The sequence below is a fragment of the Sebastes fasciatus genome, chromosome 1 (genome assembly GCF_043250625.1).
Source record: "Sebastes fasciatus isolate fSebFas1 chromosome 1, fSebFas1.pri, whole genome shotgun sequence".
Taxonomy (NCBI): Eukaryota; Metazoa; Chordata; class Actinopteri; order Perciformes; family Sebastidae; genus Sebastes; species Sebastes fasciatus.
In genome coordinates this window covers 44,653,422-44,666,973 of record NC_133795.1, presented here as the reverse complement: position 1 = coordinate 44,666,973, position 13,552 = coordinate 44,653,422, and the positions used below count along the sequence as shown (strand labels likewise).

General features: G+C 42.8%; 2 protein-coding genes across 2 annotated transcripts in view; both read right to left on the bottom strand.

Annotated features, from left to right (window-relative positions):
• LOC141770325 (high affinity choline transporter 1-like) overlaps positions 1-3,199 on the bottom strand; it is a 111,464-nt gene extending 108,265 nt beyond the window's left edge. The window contains exons 1-4 of the mRNA XM_074640248.1: positions 3,094-3,199; positions 2,489-2,637; positions 445-588; positions 141-294 (exon numbers count right to left, since the gene is read on the bottom strand). Of these exons, the coding sequence (XP_074496349.1) occupies positions 141-294; positions 445-588; positions 2,489-2,637; positions 3,094-3,199 (553 nt within the window). The remainder of the gene's footprint in view (positions 1-140; positions 295-444; positions 589-2,488; positions 2,638-3,093) is intronic.
• A 4,878-nt stretch (positions 3,200-8,077) lies between these two features.
• LOC141769566 (high affinity choline transporter 1-like) lies at positions 8,078-13,482 on the bottom strand. Its single transcript, XM_074639199.1, has 8 exons — positions 13,431-13,482; positions 13,106-13,219; positions 12,794-12,949; positions 12,189-12,337; positions 10,165-10,308; positions 9,861-10,014; positions 9,347-9,564; positions 8,078-8,575 (listed from the first exon to the last, which is right to left on the bottom strand). The coding sequence occupies exons 1-8, from the start codon at positions 13,480-13,482 to the stop codon at positions 8,078-8,080; spliced, it is 1,485 nt and encodes a 494-aa protein (XP_074495300.1).
• Between the last annotated feature and the right edge of the window lie 70 nt (positions 13,483-13,552).

Sequence of the window (13,552 nt, the reverse complement as noted above, 5' to 3'; positions counted from 1 at the left end):
AATTCTACCATAGCAGACTCATTACTCATTTAAGCTACTCCTTTTAGGTGTAAATTGGCCTGGGTTTCTCCTACTTATACTACTACAGAAATGCTTCCAAGATTGACAAAAACCATAAGAAGATAGTTGAATCTAGGTACCGGTAGATGCAGCCGCTGCCCCAATGATGAGTGATGGGATGCCAAGGATTGGGCATAATATTGCTCCAGCATAGCAGGTGATCTTAGCTTGGGTATCAGTGGCTGCGGACAGGACTCTCTGGTAGAAAGCCTGGTAACAGAGCCCTCCAATGGCCTTGGAGAGGAATAAAAAACAAGTTAATGTTGGTGAAACATAACATTACATTTTTGTTCTATAATAAATGTTTAACTCAAGTTTAGGAAATGTTTGTCCATGAAGGGTAATGTGGTTTATGTCATCACAGTGTAGTCGGGTGTCCATTACCATTAGCAATAGGTCATCTACCCAGCGACCTGCATCTTCCAGCTCCAGCTTGCCGATCCATGGCCCCTGATGCAGCTTGGTTACTGCAGCAACAGTGATGTTGGCAGAAGAGGGGCTTGCCAGTATAAAAGGCACACAGAGCCACTGAAATAAGGAGGATACAAGGTTACAATTGCAGTATATCAGTCATGCATAGTTCTATGGATAAACAACAGTACGCACATTGACAGAGATACACTAGGCACTCATGTAGACATATTATGCACTATTAGCACTAAATACAAAGTACAAATTGAAATTTTGATTTGAAGATGGCACTAAAGGAGAAGTTAAGGGACCAAAAAACTAATTCTAATTCATCAGAAGGGGACCATGATTGTCTGTCATTCAAGAGTTTTCAAGACCATCCATCCATCCATCCATCCATCCATCCATCCATCTTCAACCGCTTATCCGAGGTCGGGTCAGAACAGCTCCAGCAGGGGACCCCAAACTTCCCTTTCCCGGGCCACATTAACCAGCTCTGACTGGGGGATCCCGAGGCGTTCCCAGGCCAGTGTGTAGATATAATCTCTCCACCTAGTCCTGGGTCTTCCCCGTGGCCTTTTCCCAGCTGGTCGTTCCTGGAACACCTCCCAAGGGAGGCGCCCAGGGGGCATCCTCACTAGATGCCCGAACCACCTCAGCTGGCTCCTTTCAACGCAAAGGAGCAGCGGCTCTACTCCGAGTCCCTCACGGATGACTGAGCTTCTCACCCTATCTCTAAGGGAGATGCCAGCCACCCTCCTGAGGATACCCATTTCAGCCGCTTGTACCCGCAATCTAGTTCTTTCTGTGACGACCCAACCCTCATGACCATAGGTGGGAGTAGGAACGAAGATTGACCGGTAGATCGAGAGCTCTCAGCTCTCTTTTCGTCACAACGGTGCGGTAAAGCGAATGCAATACCGGCCCCGCTGCTCCGATTCTCCGGCCAATCTCACGTTCCATTGTCCCCTCACTCACAAACAAGATCCCGAGGTACTTGAACTCCTTCACTTGGTGTAAGAACTCCTTACCTACGCGGAGTAGGCAATCCATCGGTTTCCAGCTGAGAACTAAGGCCTCAGATTTAGAGGTGCTGATCCTCAACCCGGCCGCTTCACACTCGGCTGCGAACCGATCCAGTGAGTGCTAGAGGTCACAGACCAATGATGCCAACAGGACCACATCATCTGCAAAAAGCAGCGATGAGATCCTCAGCATACCGAACTGCAAACCCTCCTCCCCCCGACTACGCCTCGATATCCTGTCCTTGAATATCACGAACAGGATTGGTGACAAAGCGCAGCCCTGGCGGAGGCCAACCCCCACCGAAAATGAGTCTGACTTATTGCAGAGAACCCGAACACAGCTCTCGTTTTGGGCGTGCAGAGATTGGATGGCCCTAAGAAGTGACCCCCTCACCCCATACTCCCGCAGCACCCCCCACAGTATCTCCCGGGGGACACGGTCACACGCCTTCTTGAAGTCCACAAAACACATGTAGACTGGATAGGCATACTCCCAGGCGCCCTCCAGGATCCTTGCGAGAGTGTAGACCTGGTCCGTTGTTCCACGACCAGGACAGAATCCGCATTGTTCCTCTTCGATCCGAGGTTCCACTATCGGCCGAACCCTCCTTTCCAGCACCTTGGAGTAGACTTTACCAGGGAGGCTGAGTAGTGTGATACCCCTGTAATTGGCACACACTCTCTGGTCCCCCTTTCTGAACAGGGGAACCACCACCCCCACAAGACATTTCACCTAAAACCACAAATGTCAACCTGATAGCGGCGCTACTGGAAAAGGGCAGGGTTACCAAAGTCAGTATGATTCATCGTTTGGAGACCATGAATGGCTGTTCAAAATGTAATGGCAATCCATCCAATAGTTATCAAGATATTTCTGTCTGGACCAAAATGACCAATTGACAGACCAATACTGCCTTGCCCAGAGCCACGCCGCCAGGCTAAAAACCACGCGTTAAATGCTTTGTATTTTCCTAAAAGTGTAATGTTTGTACCAAGCCAATGAGCATGAAGCTAAGCTGGATGACATCAGTGTAGGCCACAGAATACAGTCCTCCCATTAACGTGTAAAGGACTGCCACAGAAGCAGAGATGCCCACAGCCAGCGAGGAGGAGATGTCCATGACCACGCTTATCGTCCCTCCTGTAACCACAAACATGTATTCAGAGTGAGGCATCCACAACTTTAACAAAGTTCAAACTCGGGTGCTGAAGCAACAAACTAAAATTGATGCCATGTAATTTTAAATGTTTTAAAATAATTTATTTAGCACCTTGTAGGTCAGTGCAAAGAGCATGACACTAGGGCTGCCACTAAATGCATTTATAGTACTACTGCAAGTAGCATGTTTAAATACCAAACTTGACTCTTTGTTTCTGTGTATTCATTAATGTAACTCATCTGCAGTCTTACTGCATCATACTTATGGTAAAATGTTTGTTCCCTATTTGCACCAAAATAATTTTTCAGTGTATAATTGTGGTATATAAACAAAATACTTATAGCAATATTTATACTCTCAAGATCTCAAGATTTACAATTGAGATTCAACTTGCTGATATTGCTAGAAATGAATTCAGTAAGTTGTTTCTGACTTACCCAGTGCACCGAGAATACATGCTATCCACAAGATATCGCCTATGAGAGCGGGAATGAAAAGAACAGCAGCTACAGCGTTGCCATATTTCTCCTGAAATGGGTCCATGAGTGTGACATATTTCTTCGACCGAATTGGTGTGACAAAGAAGAGTGCACCTGAAGTCACACAAAAACAGAAATATTTTTACTTTAAACATTTGTTTCATTTTGAAGTGAAGATTTTTTGGTCTGACTTATTAATCACCAGTAAAATGTCTTCATTTATTGTGGGTACATGATGATGTCCTTCTGTCTTCATTAGTGACCTCACTCACCTATAATCATGCTTATGGCAAAGGCAATGGGTCCAGTGGCCCACACCAACCCCTTTCTTGGATCGTAGACCACTTCAGCAATACCCAAAATATAGCCTCCTCCCACCCAAGTGGCTGCAAAACATCAGGACACATACAGGCAATGAGAAAGAAAATGAATGAAACTAGGTCCACAAATTGTAAATTGATGGAATTAAATTCATTAAAATTAAAAATTTTAAACCACTGATTTCAAAATAAATGTCTCAGAATAATTTGCGATTACGAACATTTAAGGCCCAATTCAGTGACTATGATCATCTATGATGTTATTATCAGCATTATTATTGTTACCTGTCATAGTAAAGATGCTGACCCAGATGTTTAGGTTCCGCCCTCCAACCATTGCAACTTCACTGCGGTTCCCAGTGCACTTCTTCTCTTCACGTTTGGACTTCCTGGATGCCCAGATACCTGTACCCAGTACAATCATGTAAAACACTCCCATGGACAGCAGTCCTGGCCAATTTACCGCCATCCTCAGTGTCTGTGGGGAAAGGACATCAAACTCACACAAATTCATATACTGTATCTCTTTTCAGCAAATGCTGTACATTGAGCATGCATTGCTTGCAACTAATATACAGTCATATAAATAATAAGGCTGTCAATCAATTAAAATATTTAATCGCAATTAATTGCATGATTGTCCACAGTTAATCACGATTAATCACACATTTTTTAACTGTTCAAAATGTACATTAAAAGGCGATTTGTCAAGTATTTAATACTCTTATCAACATGGGAGTGGGCAAATATGCTGCTTTATGCAAATGTATGTATATATGTATTATTGTAAATCAATTAAAACACAAAACAATGACAAATATTGTCCAGAAACCCTCACAGGTACTGCATTTAGCATACAAAATATGCTCAAATCGTAACATGGCAAACCCAACAGGCAACAACAGCTGTCATTGTGTCAGTGTGCTGACTTGACTATGACTTGCCCCAAACTGCATGTGGTTATCATAAAGTGGGCATGTCTGTAAAGGGGAGACTCGTGGGTACCCATAGAACCCATTTTCATTCACATATCTTGAGGTCAGAGGTCAAGGGACATGCCAGTTTCCTTGCCAAAATGTAGCTAAAGTTTGGAGCGTTATTTAGCCTTCTTTGTGACAAGTCAGTTTGACATGGTTGCTACCAATGGATTCCTTAGGTTTTCTAGTTTCATATGATGCCAGTAGCTTCACTCAACGCAAGTTGTGTTAATGCTTTAAAGAAATTAGTGGTGTTAAAACAAATTTGTTATTTGCGTTATTATCGTGTTCATTTTTACAGCCCTAATAAATAAATATAAATTTCACTTTGCAGGTGAGTTACAGAGTTACAAAAAATTTCTTCATAATACAGTATGTGCTAATACTGATGCAAGTTGAGTCCTTCAAATTCAAATATAAATTATTAAAATTCAGTTTCTAATGACACACATTCCTGCCCACTTCTTTTGCATTTCTGCTGCTTGGGTTTATTGTTATACCAGTATTGGTATGAACTTATTCCATTAAACATAAAATATCACCCCTAAAATACTAAATTTAAACTTGCAGCAAATACATAATGAAAAAGAGAAGATAATAACAGTAATAATAATAATCAGAATGATATATTTTAATTACCTGTATTGCCTTTGGAAAATGTTGAGAAGGGTAGAAGTTTGAGTAGAGATCCTCAAAGCCAGCTGTCACAGCAGAGTGGAGGAGTGGTGAACACCTTTCTGTACTTCTCTGGAAGTAGGAGAGACTGGGTGTAGTTTTAACCCTTTAGGTAACTGAAAATTGAAAAGTACATTTACACCGACAGTCCTCGGGGTTAAAGTTGCTTATTTGCTCCACCAAGAATTAAAAATGCCCCACCGTAGCTCCACTGAGAAGTTGTCCGACATTTGACATACAAAATCCTGTCTCATTTATTCGGGTGCTTTTTCTTCAGTTGTCTAGTGAATCGTCTGTGCACTGGAATCACCTGGATTTAGTGTGGAGATCAGGATTCCCTTCTCCCCCTAAGATTGGACCGAGTGAAGTCTAGCAGTCTAGCTGGAACATGGACGGCACTAGTGATAACAGGATTGATATTTGCTTAATCTAGGACAGGCTTGATTCTAAAACAAAAAAGGGACTGATTTTTCATTTACAGTAGCATGTAGTTAATTAGTAATATGCTTAGTTAAAGGATAAGGAAAAACCTGTTCTGTGTGGAGGTGTGAGTGTTTATTGCCATGTTTATCAATGTAATCATTTACTTTCTGCATGTATTGGTTTTATGTGACCCTCCTTGATGTATGAAGTCATATCAACCACATCACTTCCAGTCTTCAGTCATCATATTCAGTGCCCAGTTCGCTCCACATCTCTTCATCGGACAGTTGAACAAATAACATTGAATTATAATTTAGGAGAGCGTCAACCCTGAGAGAATTTATCACTGGGATTGGTCAACTTTGTGCCATTTTATGTATCTGACACTGCGCCCAATTAGAAAAAAAAGGCCATCTCTTCCTTCGCCTCCTCTTTTCCTCTCTTTTCCGTTTAACCTTCCTCCTGTTCATCTCGTCAATCTCTTTTCATACTTCCCCTGCTTCTCCTGCGCAACCCCACTCTTCTACCCAAGCCGGCCCTGTTTGACCTGAGCAACCTGTGCGCTCTGACTTCAGGTGGATCCCCTGAGCTTGAAAGAACACACTGAAGACCGGCATCCAGCAAACCTTGCTGAACCATTTTTGGGGTCTGAGATGTTAGTGGTTCTGAATGTCGTATACAAATCCTTTTAAGATGTCATAGGCGTCAAAGTGAAGTGCACAACAGACAAAGACATCACTCACATGCGCGCCTTCACAATTTAAGCCAAACGTGACTTTTAACAATTATCAGTGAAATGCCTGAGTGCAATTCCTGTAATTTACAATTGTACATGTAAATACAATGCGCTTTCTGATCTGATGCACCAAGAGGCTGACGTGAGATCAGCCACCTTTGACCTTCAGTCGCAAAAGTCATTGACAGAGTCTCCGGTAGCATTGCAGGTGTCCTAGTAACCACTACTGACTTGTAACTGGACCTCAAGCGACATAAAGTGTCAGCAGAGAAAGAGCTCTGTTAATGACTGCTTTGAGGATCAGGTTGTGCCCTGTTGTAAACAAACACTGTTTGTTGGTGGCGCCGCTTCGTTGTACGTCGTCTGTGTGAAGATGAAACATTGCTGCCTTGTTACATCATGGATGGCACCAATGATGAGTACATTTTCCTGCGCATCATTTAAGTGGAGCAAAAAATAGTGAACAAGAAAGATGATATGATAAAAACATCAGTATATGTCACAAATCTAATGGCACACATCCAGTCATGGGTGTCACAGCTATTATGAGAGGACAAGTTCCACCCACTTTTAAAAATGATTAGTTTTTAGACAGAGTGAGAGTGAAATGCAACTATTTGCATTTGATAAATGCCAGCGGTGTTTATAAACTTAAGCTCGGAAAAGATAACCGTGTTGCACGAGAACATGCTTTCATATGCACATGCATAAAATGAAACTCACGCTGTCCAGCATCAGCCTCTGTAGGGACCAGTCCAGACATTATATGGGCATCATAGGCGCACATCAAATTTCAAGGCACCAGTTGTTGCAAAATATTTCAACTCAAGTTCTACAGCATAGGTTAACTTGAATTAGCAGCAAAAGCAAGTTCTTAAAACTAACACTATGAAGGCTTAAAGTGTTAATAATCAAAATCTCAAATAACAATTTTAACCACAATGTACTTGTTTGAAAGTACACCTGGACTTCTACTCCTGTGGAAGACTAGTGGTGTAGAATGTAAACACTTTTGGTTTGTTTAGAAGTGGAAACTCCATTTTTGGTTTTGACCAAAAATTATGCTGAAAATTAATATTGCACAATTATGAATAATTTGCCAACAATAATACTCTGCCTCACACGGGGCACCAAATGTAGGGATTTGGTAGGAACAGGTTTGGTTATTAGCAAATTAATTAATATCAATAGAATTATTAGTATTAATAAAAATGATCAATAAACATTAGTAATAAACGGGGCACCACCCTGGAATCAGGGACCAATAACCAAAACGTTAATATAGTCTCATTAGATATACTAAACTATCAATTTGGAACTTTGATTAGTAATTAAATTAATAACTATAACCAAAATAGATAGTAAAGGTTGAAGGATATTGGAGTTCTTGACATAGCAGAGGTTGGCATTATTCACTCTTGTACAACATTAAACAGACCTCTGCAAAACAGATTTTGACTCATCTTTTTTATTGTCTCTTGCGAGTCCCCCAAGTTAATTAAAATGCAATGCTAAATCACTGGAATGCTCCTTTTAAAAGTTGCTGCTTTTGTGTCTCCCTAAAATACACAATGTCCTGGCATATGTGCAATGCTGTGCCTTGCCTTAATGGAAAATAAGACGCACAAAGAAATTAACCACACACCCAGTTATTTAATTTGTTCAGTTTATATAAAACAATTATCAGAACAAGTATCAGAAACATTTTTAATGACATGCTGAGCAAAAAATAGTGAACTTTTTTGTGGAAGACGACTATCATCCGTGCTGTATGAAAGTGTTCATGCTGAGAGGCTAAGTGAGACTGTTCTTTATTCAGTCTCCTTTTCCTCCACATCTGTTCGGACCTGTGCCATGTAACGTATGTTTTTGTCCGTTTCAGCGTCACTTATTCTTTTCAGCAGCCCCTTCTCAGACAGCCACACAGCAAGGCGTGACACTAGTAGAATAGTCCCGATGGTGATGAGCATGATTGCAGTGCGAAAAGGGAAAAAGCGTTGTCGGTGACCATCCTCCTGTATCTTGTCCCACGGCAGGGGCAGGATGTCAGGAAGGCCTATCACGGGTTCTCCAACCAGAGTTCTCAGCAGTAGTGCCAACACAAAGCCAGAGCAGGCCCCGTAGTTGTTCACCCACTGAGATAAGTAGAAGGTGCATATCACCTGGGGAGTCATCATTGAATACAAGACATCACAACTGATGATCCAGAACAGGTGAATGGACTTCGCTGTCATGGCCAGAGCTGCTCCTATTATTCCACACAGGAGGACTGACACTTTAACCACTGCAAGAATCATTTTTTCTGATGCCTGGAATAGAGGAAATATTTTTTTTAACTGTGAGTGACTTAACCCTAAACAAGCACGAATTTGCAATAGCTGCGACCATATACGCTTCTGCATCCACGCGTGCATGCATTCACACACACCCTCACAAACACTTGACCTCCATAGCAAAATGAAAAATGACGATAAACAAAATGAATGTTCAGTACAAGCTCTGTTAAACTTGCATATCATAAAACAACCAGTTCGATGATTAACCATTTGCGGATCAAGCACAAGGAGAGGACAGCAGAGACAGATAACAGGCAATCTCTCATCACCTCATTTGCTAGCAGTGTTAGCAAGCGCTGTTATGATGCCACCAGGGCAGAGGAGATTAGCATATGTAACTAGGTCTGTACCGAATGTATTTTTTTGTTTTTGCATTCAATGAAAATGAATGTCGGTCGTCATATTTTATGTCATCACCCTAAAGAAATGGGAAAATATGATTTTCCTGTTATTGTGGTTATATTAATGCAGCATTTTTTGTTGTTAGCGTCCAGACAACATGTGAACAGTTATTTGCATTTAGCTCAAAGCATTGCTGTGCCTAAATACACCCTCGCAGAGCCACTAACATGGCTGTAAACTTGTTTCTTGCCTAATAAATTACTTAAACGCTTGATTTATTATCAGAAATGTTGCATGCATTTTTATTCTAATTACACATCTATTCAGTATTTATGAAATATGTCATCTAGCAACAACAAAACAATATTCCACAAAATGAGTAGTGGTCATGTAAGATGTTACCCTTTTGTAGACGATGTTCTTGAAGATATTTCGGCCCAGTAGGGAGGCGGCAGACAGAAGTGCAGAGTCAACTGATGACATCACAGCAGCAGCAAGTGCTCCCATACCAACCAGTGAGACGAAGAAAGGGCAAAGATGCTGAAGGGCAATTGGCAAGATCGCACCGGACTTTCCCTGTTCATACGGGCTGGGAGAACCGTAGGTGGTCTGGTTCCAATCTGACAGATATTAAGCACATGAAATTACAACAGACATCGTGGCAGGGTTATATGAGTGGGATTTGATCAAGAGATGTTTCATTGCGTAGAATACGCCAATTATACAGTACAGTGGCCACAGAGAACATATGATTCTGTTTGTGCATTACTTTTCACAATTCTACCATAGCAGACTCATTACTCATTTAAGCTACTCCTTTTAGGTGTAAATTGGCCTGGGTTTCTCCTACTTATACTACTACAGAAATGCTTCCAAGATTGACAAAAACCATAAGAAGATAGTTGAATCTAGGTACCGGTAGATGCAGCCGCTGCCCCAATGATGAGTGATGGGATGCCAAGGATTGGGCATAATATTGCTCCAGCATAGCAGGTGATCTTAGCTTGGGTATCAGTGGCTGCGGACAGGACTCTCTGGTAGAAAGCCTGGTAACAGAGCCCTCCAATGGCCTTGGAGAGGAATAAAAAACAAGTTAATGTTGGTGAAACATAACATTACATTTTTGTTCTATAATAAATGTTTAACTCAAGTTTAGGAAATGTTTGTCCATGAAGGGTAATGTGGTTTATGTCATCACAGTGTAGTCGGGTGTCCATTACCATTAGCAATAGGTCATCTACCCAGCGACCTGCATCTTCCAGCTCCAGCTTGCCGATCCATGGCCCCTGATGCAGATTGGTTACTGCAGCAACAGTGATGTTGGCAGAAGAAGGGCTTGCCAGTATAAAAGGCACACAGAGCCACTGAAATAAGGAGGATACAAGGTTACAATTGCAGTATATCAGTCATGCATAGTTCTATGGATAAACAACAGTACGCACATTGACAGAGATACACTAGGCACTCATGTAGACATATTATGCACTATTAGCACTAAATACAAAGTACAAATTGAAATTTTGATTTGAAGATGGCACTAAAGGAGAAGTTAAGGGACCAAAAAACTAATTCTAATTCATCAGAAGGGGACCATGATTGTCTGTCATTCAAGAGTTTTCAAGACCATCCATCCATCCATCTTCAACCGCTTATCCGAGGTCGGGTCAGAACAGCTCCAGCAGGGGACCCCAAACTTCCCTTTCCCGGGCCACATTAACCAGCTCTGACTGGGGGATCCCGAGGCGTTCCCAGGCCAGTGTGGAGATATAATCTCTCCACCTAGTCCTGGGTCTTCCCCGTGGCCTCTTCCCAGCTGGTCGTTCCTGGAACACCTCCCAAGGGAGGCGCCCAGGGGGCATCCTCACTAGATGCCCGAACCACCTCAGCTGGCTCCTTTCAACGCAAAGGAGCAGCGGCTCTACTCCGAGTCCCTCACGGATGACCGAGCTTCTCACCCTATCTCTAAGGGAGATGCCAGCCACCCTCCTGAGGATACCCATTTCAGCCGCTTGTACCCGCAATCTAGTTCTTTCTGTGACGACCCAACCCTCATGACCATAGGTGGGAGTAGGAACGAAGATTGACCGGTAGATCGAGAGCTCTCAGCTCTCTTTTCGTCACAACGGTGCGGTAAAGCGAATGCAATACCGGCCCCGCTGCTCCGATTCTCCGGCCAATCTCACGTTCCATTGTCCCCTCACTCACAAACAAGATCCCGAGGTACTTGAACTCCTTCACTTGGTGTAAGAACTCCTTACCTACGCGGAGTAGGCAATCCATCGGTTTCCAGCTGAGAACTAAGGCCTCAGATTTAGAGGTGCTGATCCTCAACCCGGCCGCTTCACACTCGGCTGCGAACCGATCCAGTGAGTGCTAGAGGTCACAGACCGATGATGCCAACAGGACCACATCATCTGCAAAAAGCAGCGATGAGATCCTCAGCATACCGAACTGCAAACCCTCCTCCCCCCGACTACGCCTCGATATCCTGTCCTTGAATATCACGAACAGGATTGGTGACAAAGCGCAGCCCTGGCGGAGGCCAACCCCCACCGAAAATGAGTCTGACTTATTGCAGAGAACCCGAACACAGCTCTCGCTTTGGGCGTGCAGAGATTGGATGGCCCTAAGAAGTGACCCCCTCACCCCATACTCCCGCAGCACCCCCCACAGTATCTCCCGGGGGACACGGTCACACGCCTTCCTGAAGTCCACAAAACACATGTAGACTGGATAGGCATACTCCCAGGCGCCCTCCAGGATCCTTGCGAGAGTGTAGACCTGGTCCGTTGTTCCACGACCAGGACAGAATCCGCATTGTTCCTCTTCGATCCGAGGTTCCACTATCGGCCGAACCCTCCTTTCCAGCACCTTGGAGTAGACTTTACCAGGGAGGCTGAGTAGTGTGATACCCCTGTAATTGGCACACACTCTCTGGTCCCCCTTTCTGAACAGGGGAACCACCACCCCCACAAGACATTTCACCTAAAACCACAAATGTCAACCTGATAGCGGCGCTACTGGAAAAGGGCAGGGTTACCAAAGTCAGTATGATTCATCGTTTGGAGACCATGAATGGCTGTTCAAAATGTAATGGCAATCCATCCAATAGTTATCAAGATATTTCTGTCTGGACCAAAATGACCAATTGACAGACCAATACTGCCTTGCCCAGAGCCACGCCGCCAGGCTAAAAACCACGCGTTAAATGCTTTGTATTTTCCTAAAAGTGTAATGTTTGTACCAAGCCAATGAGCATGAAGCTAAGCTGGATGACATCAGTGTAGGCCACAGAGTACAGTCCTCCCATTAACGTGTAAAGGACTGCCACAGAAGCAGAGATGCCCACAGCCAGCGAGGAGGAGATGTCCATGACCACGCTTATCGTCCCTCCTGTAACCACAAACATGTATTCAGAGTGAGGCATCCACAACTTTAACAAAGTTCAAACTCGGGTGCTGAAGCAACAAACTAAAATTGATGCCATGTAATTTTAAATGTTTTAAAATAATTTATTTAGCACCTTGTAGGTCAGTGCAAAGAGCATGACACTAGGGCTGCCACTAAATGCATTTATAGTACTACTGCAAGTAGCATGTTTAAATACCAAACTTGACTCTTTGTTTCTGTGTATTCATTAATGTAACTCATCTGCAGTCTTACTGCATCATACTTATGGTAAAATGTTTGTTCCCTATTTGCACCAAAATAATTTTTCAGTGTATAATTGTGGTATATAAACAAAATACTTATAGCAATATTTATACTCTCAAGATCTCAAGATTTACAATTGAGATTCAACTTGCTGATATTGCTAGAAATGAATTCAGTAAGTTGTTTCTGACTTACCCAGTGCACCGAGAATACATGCTATCCACAAGATATCGCCTATGAGAGCGGGAATGAAAAGAACAGCAGCTACAGCGTTGCCATATTTCTCCTGAAATGGGTCCATGAGGGTGACATATTTCTTCGACCGAATTGGTGTGACAAAGAAGAGTGCACCTGAAGTCACACAAACGGAAATATTTTTACTTTAAACATTTGTTTCATTTTGAAGTGAAGATTTTTTGGTCTGACTTATTAATCACCAGTAAAATGTCTTCATTTATTGTGGGTACATGATGATGTCCTTCTGTCTTCATTAGTGACCTCACTCACCTATAATCATGCTTATGGCAAAGGCAATGGGTCCAGTGGCCCACACCAACCCCTTTCTTGGATCGTAGACCACTTCAGCAATACCCAAAATATGGCCTCCGCCCACCCAAGTGGCTGCAAAACATCAGGACACATACAGGCAATGAGAAAGAAAATGAATGAAACTAGGTCCACAAATTGTAAATTGATGGAATTGAACTCATTCAAATTTTAATCACTGATTTCAAAATAAATGTCTCAGAATAATTTGCGATTACGAACATTTAAGGCCCAATTCAGTGACTATGATCATCTATGATGTTATTATCAGCATTATTATTGTTACCTGTCATAGTAAAGATGCTGACCCAGATGTTTAGGTTCCGCCCTCCAACCATTGCAACTTCACTGCGGTTCCCAGTGCACTTCTTCTCTTCACGTTTGGACTTCCTGGATGCCCAGATACCT

Bases quoted from the DNA above. Each gene is read 5' to 3' on its own strand.
- LOC141769566 (XM_074639199.1), bottom strand. From the start codon at position 13,482: ATGGTTGGAGGGCGGAACCTAAACATCTGGGTCAGCATCTTTACTATG. The intron at 12,950-13,105 runs GTGAGTGAGGTC...GTGTGACTTCAG, and splicing joins TGCCATAAGCATGATTATAG to GTGCACTCTTCTTTGTCACA. The intron at 10,015-10,164 runs GTAATGGACACC...TTCCTCTCCAAG, and splicing joins TAGATGACCTATTGCTAATG to GCCATTGGAGGGCTCTGTTA.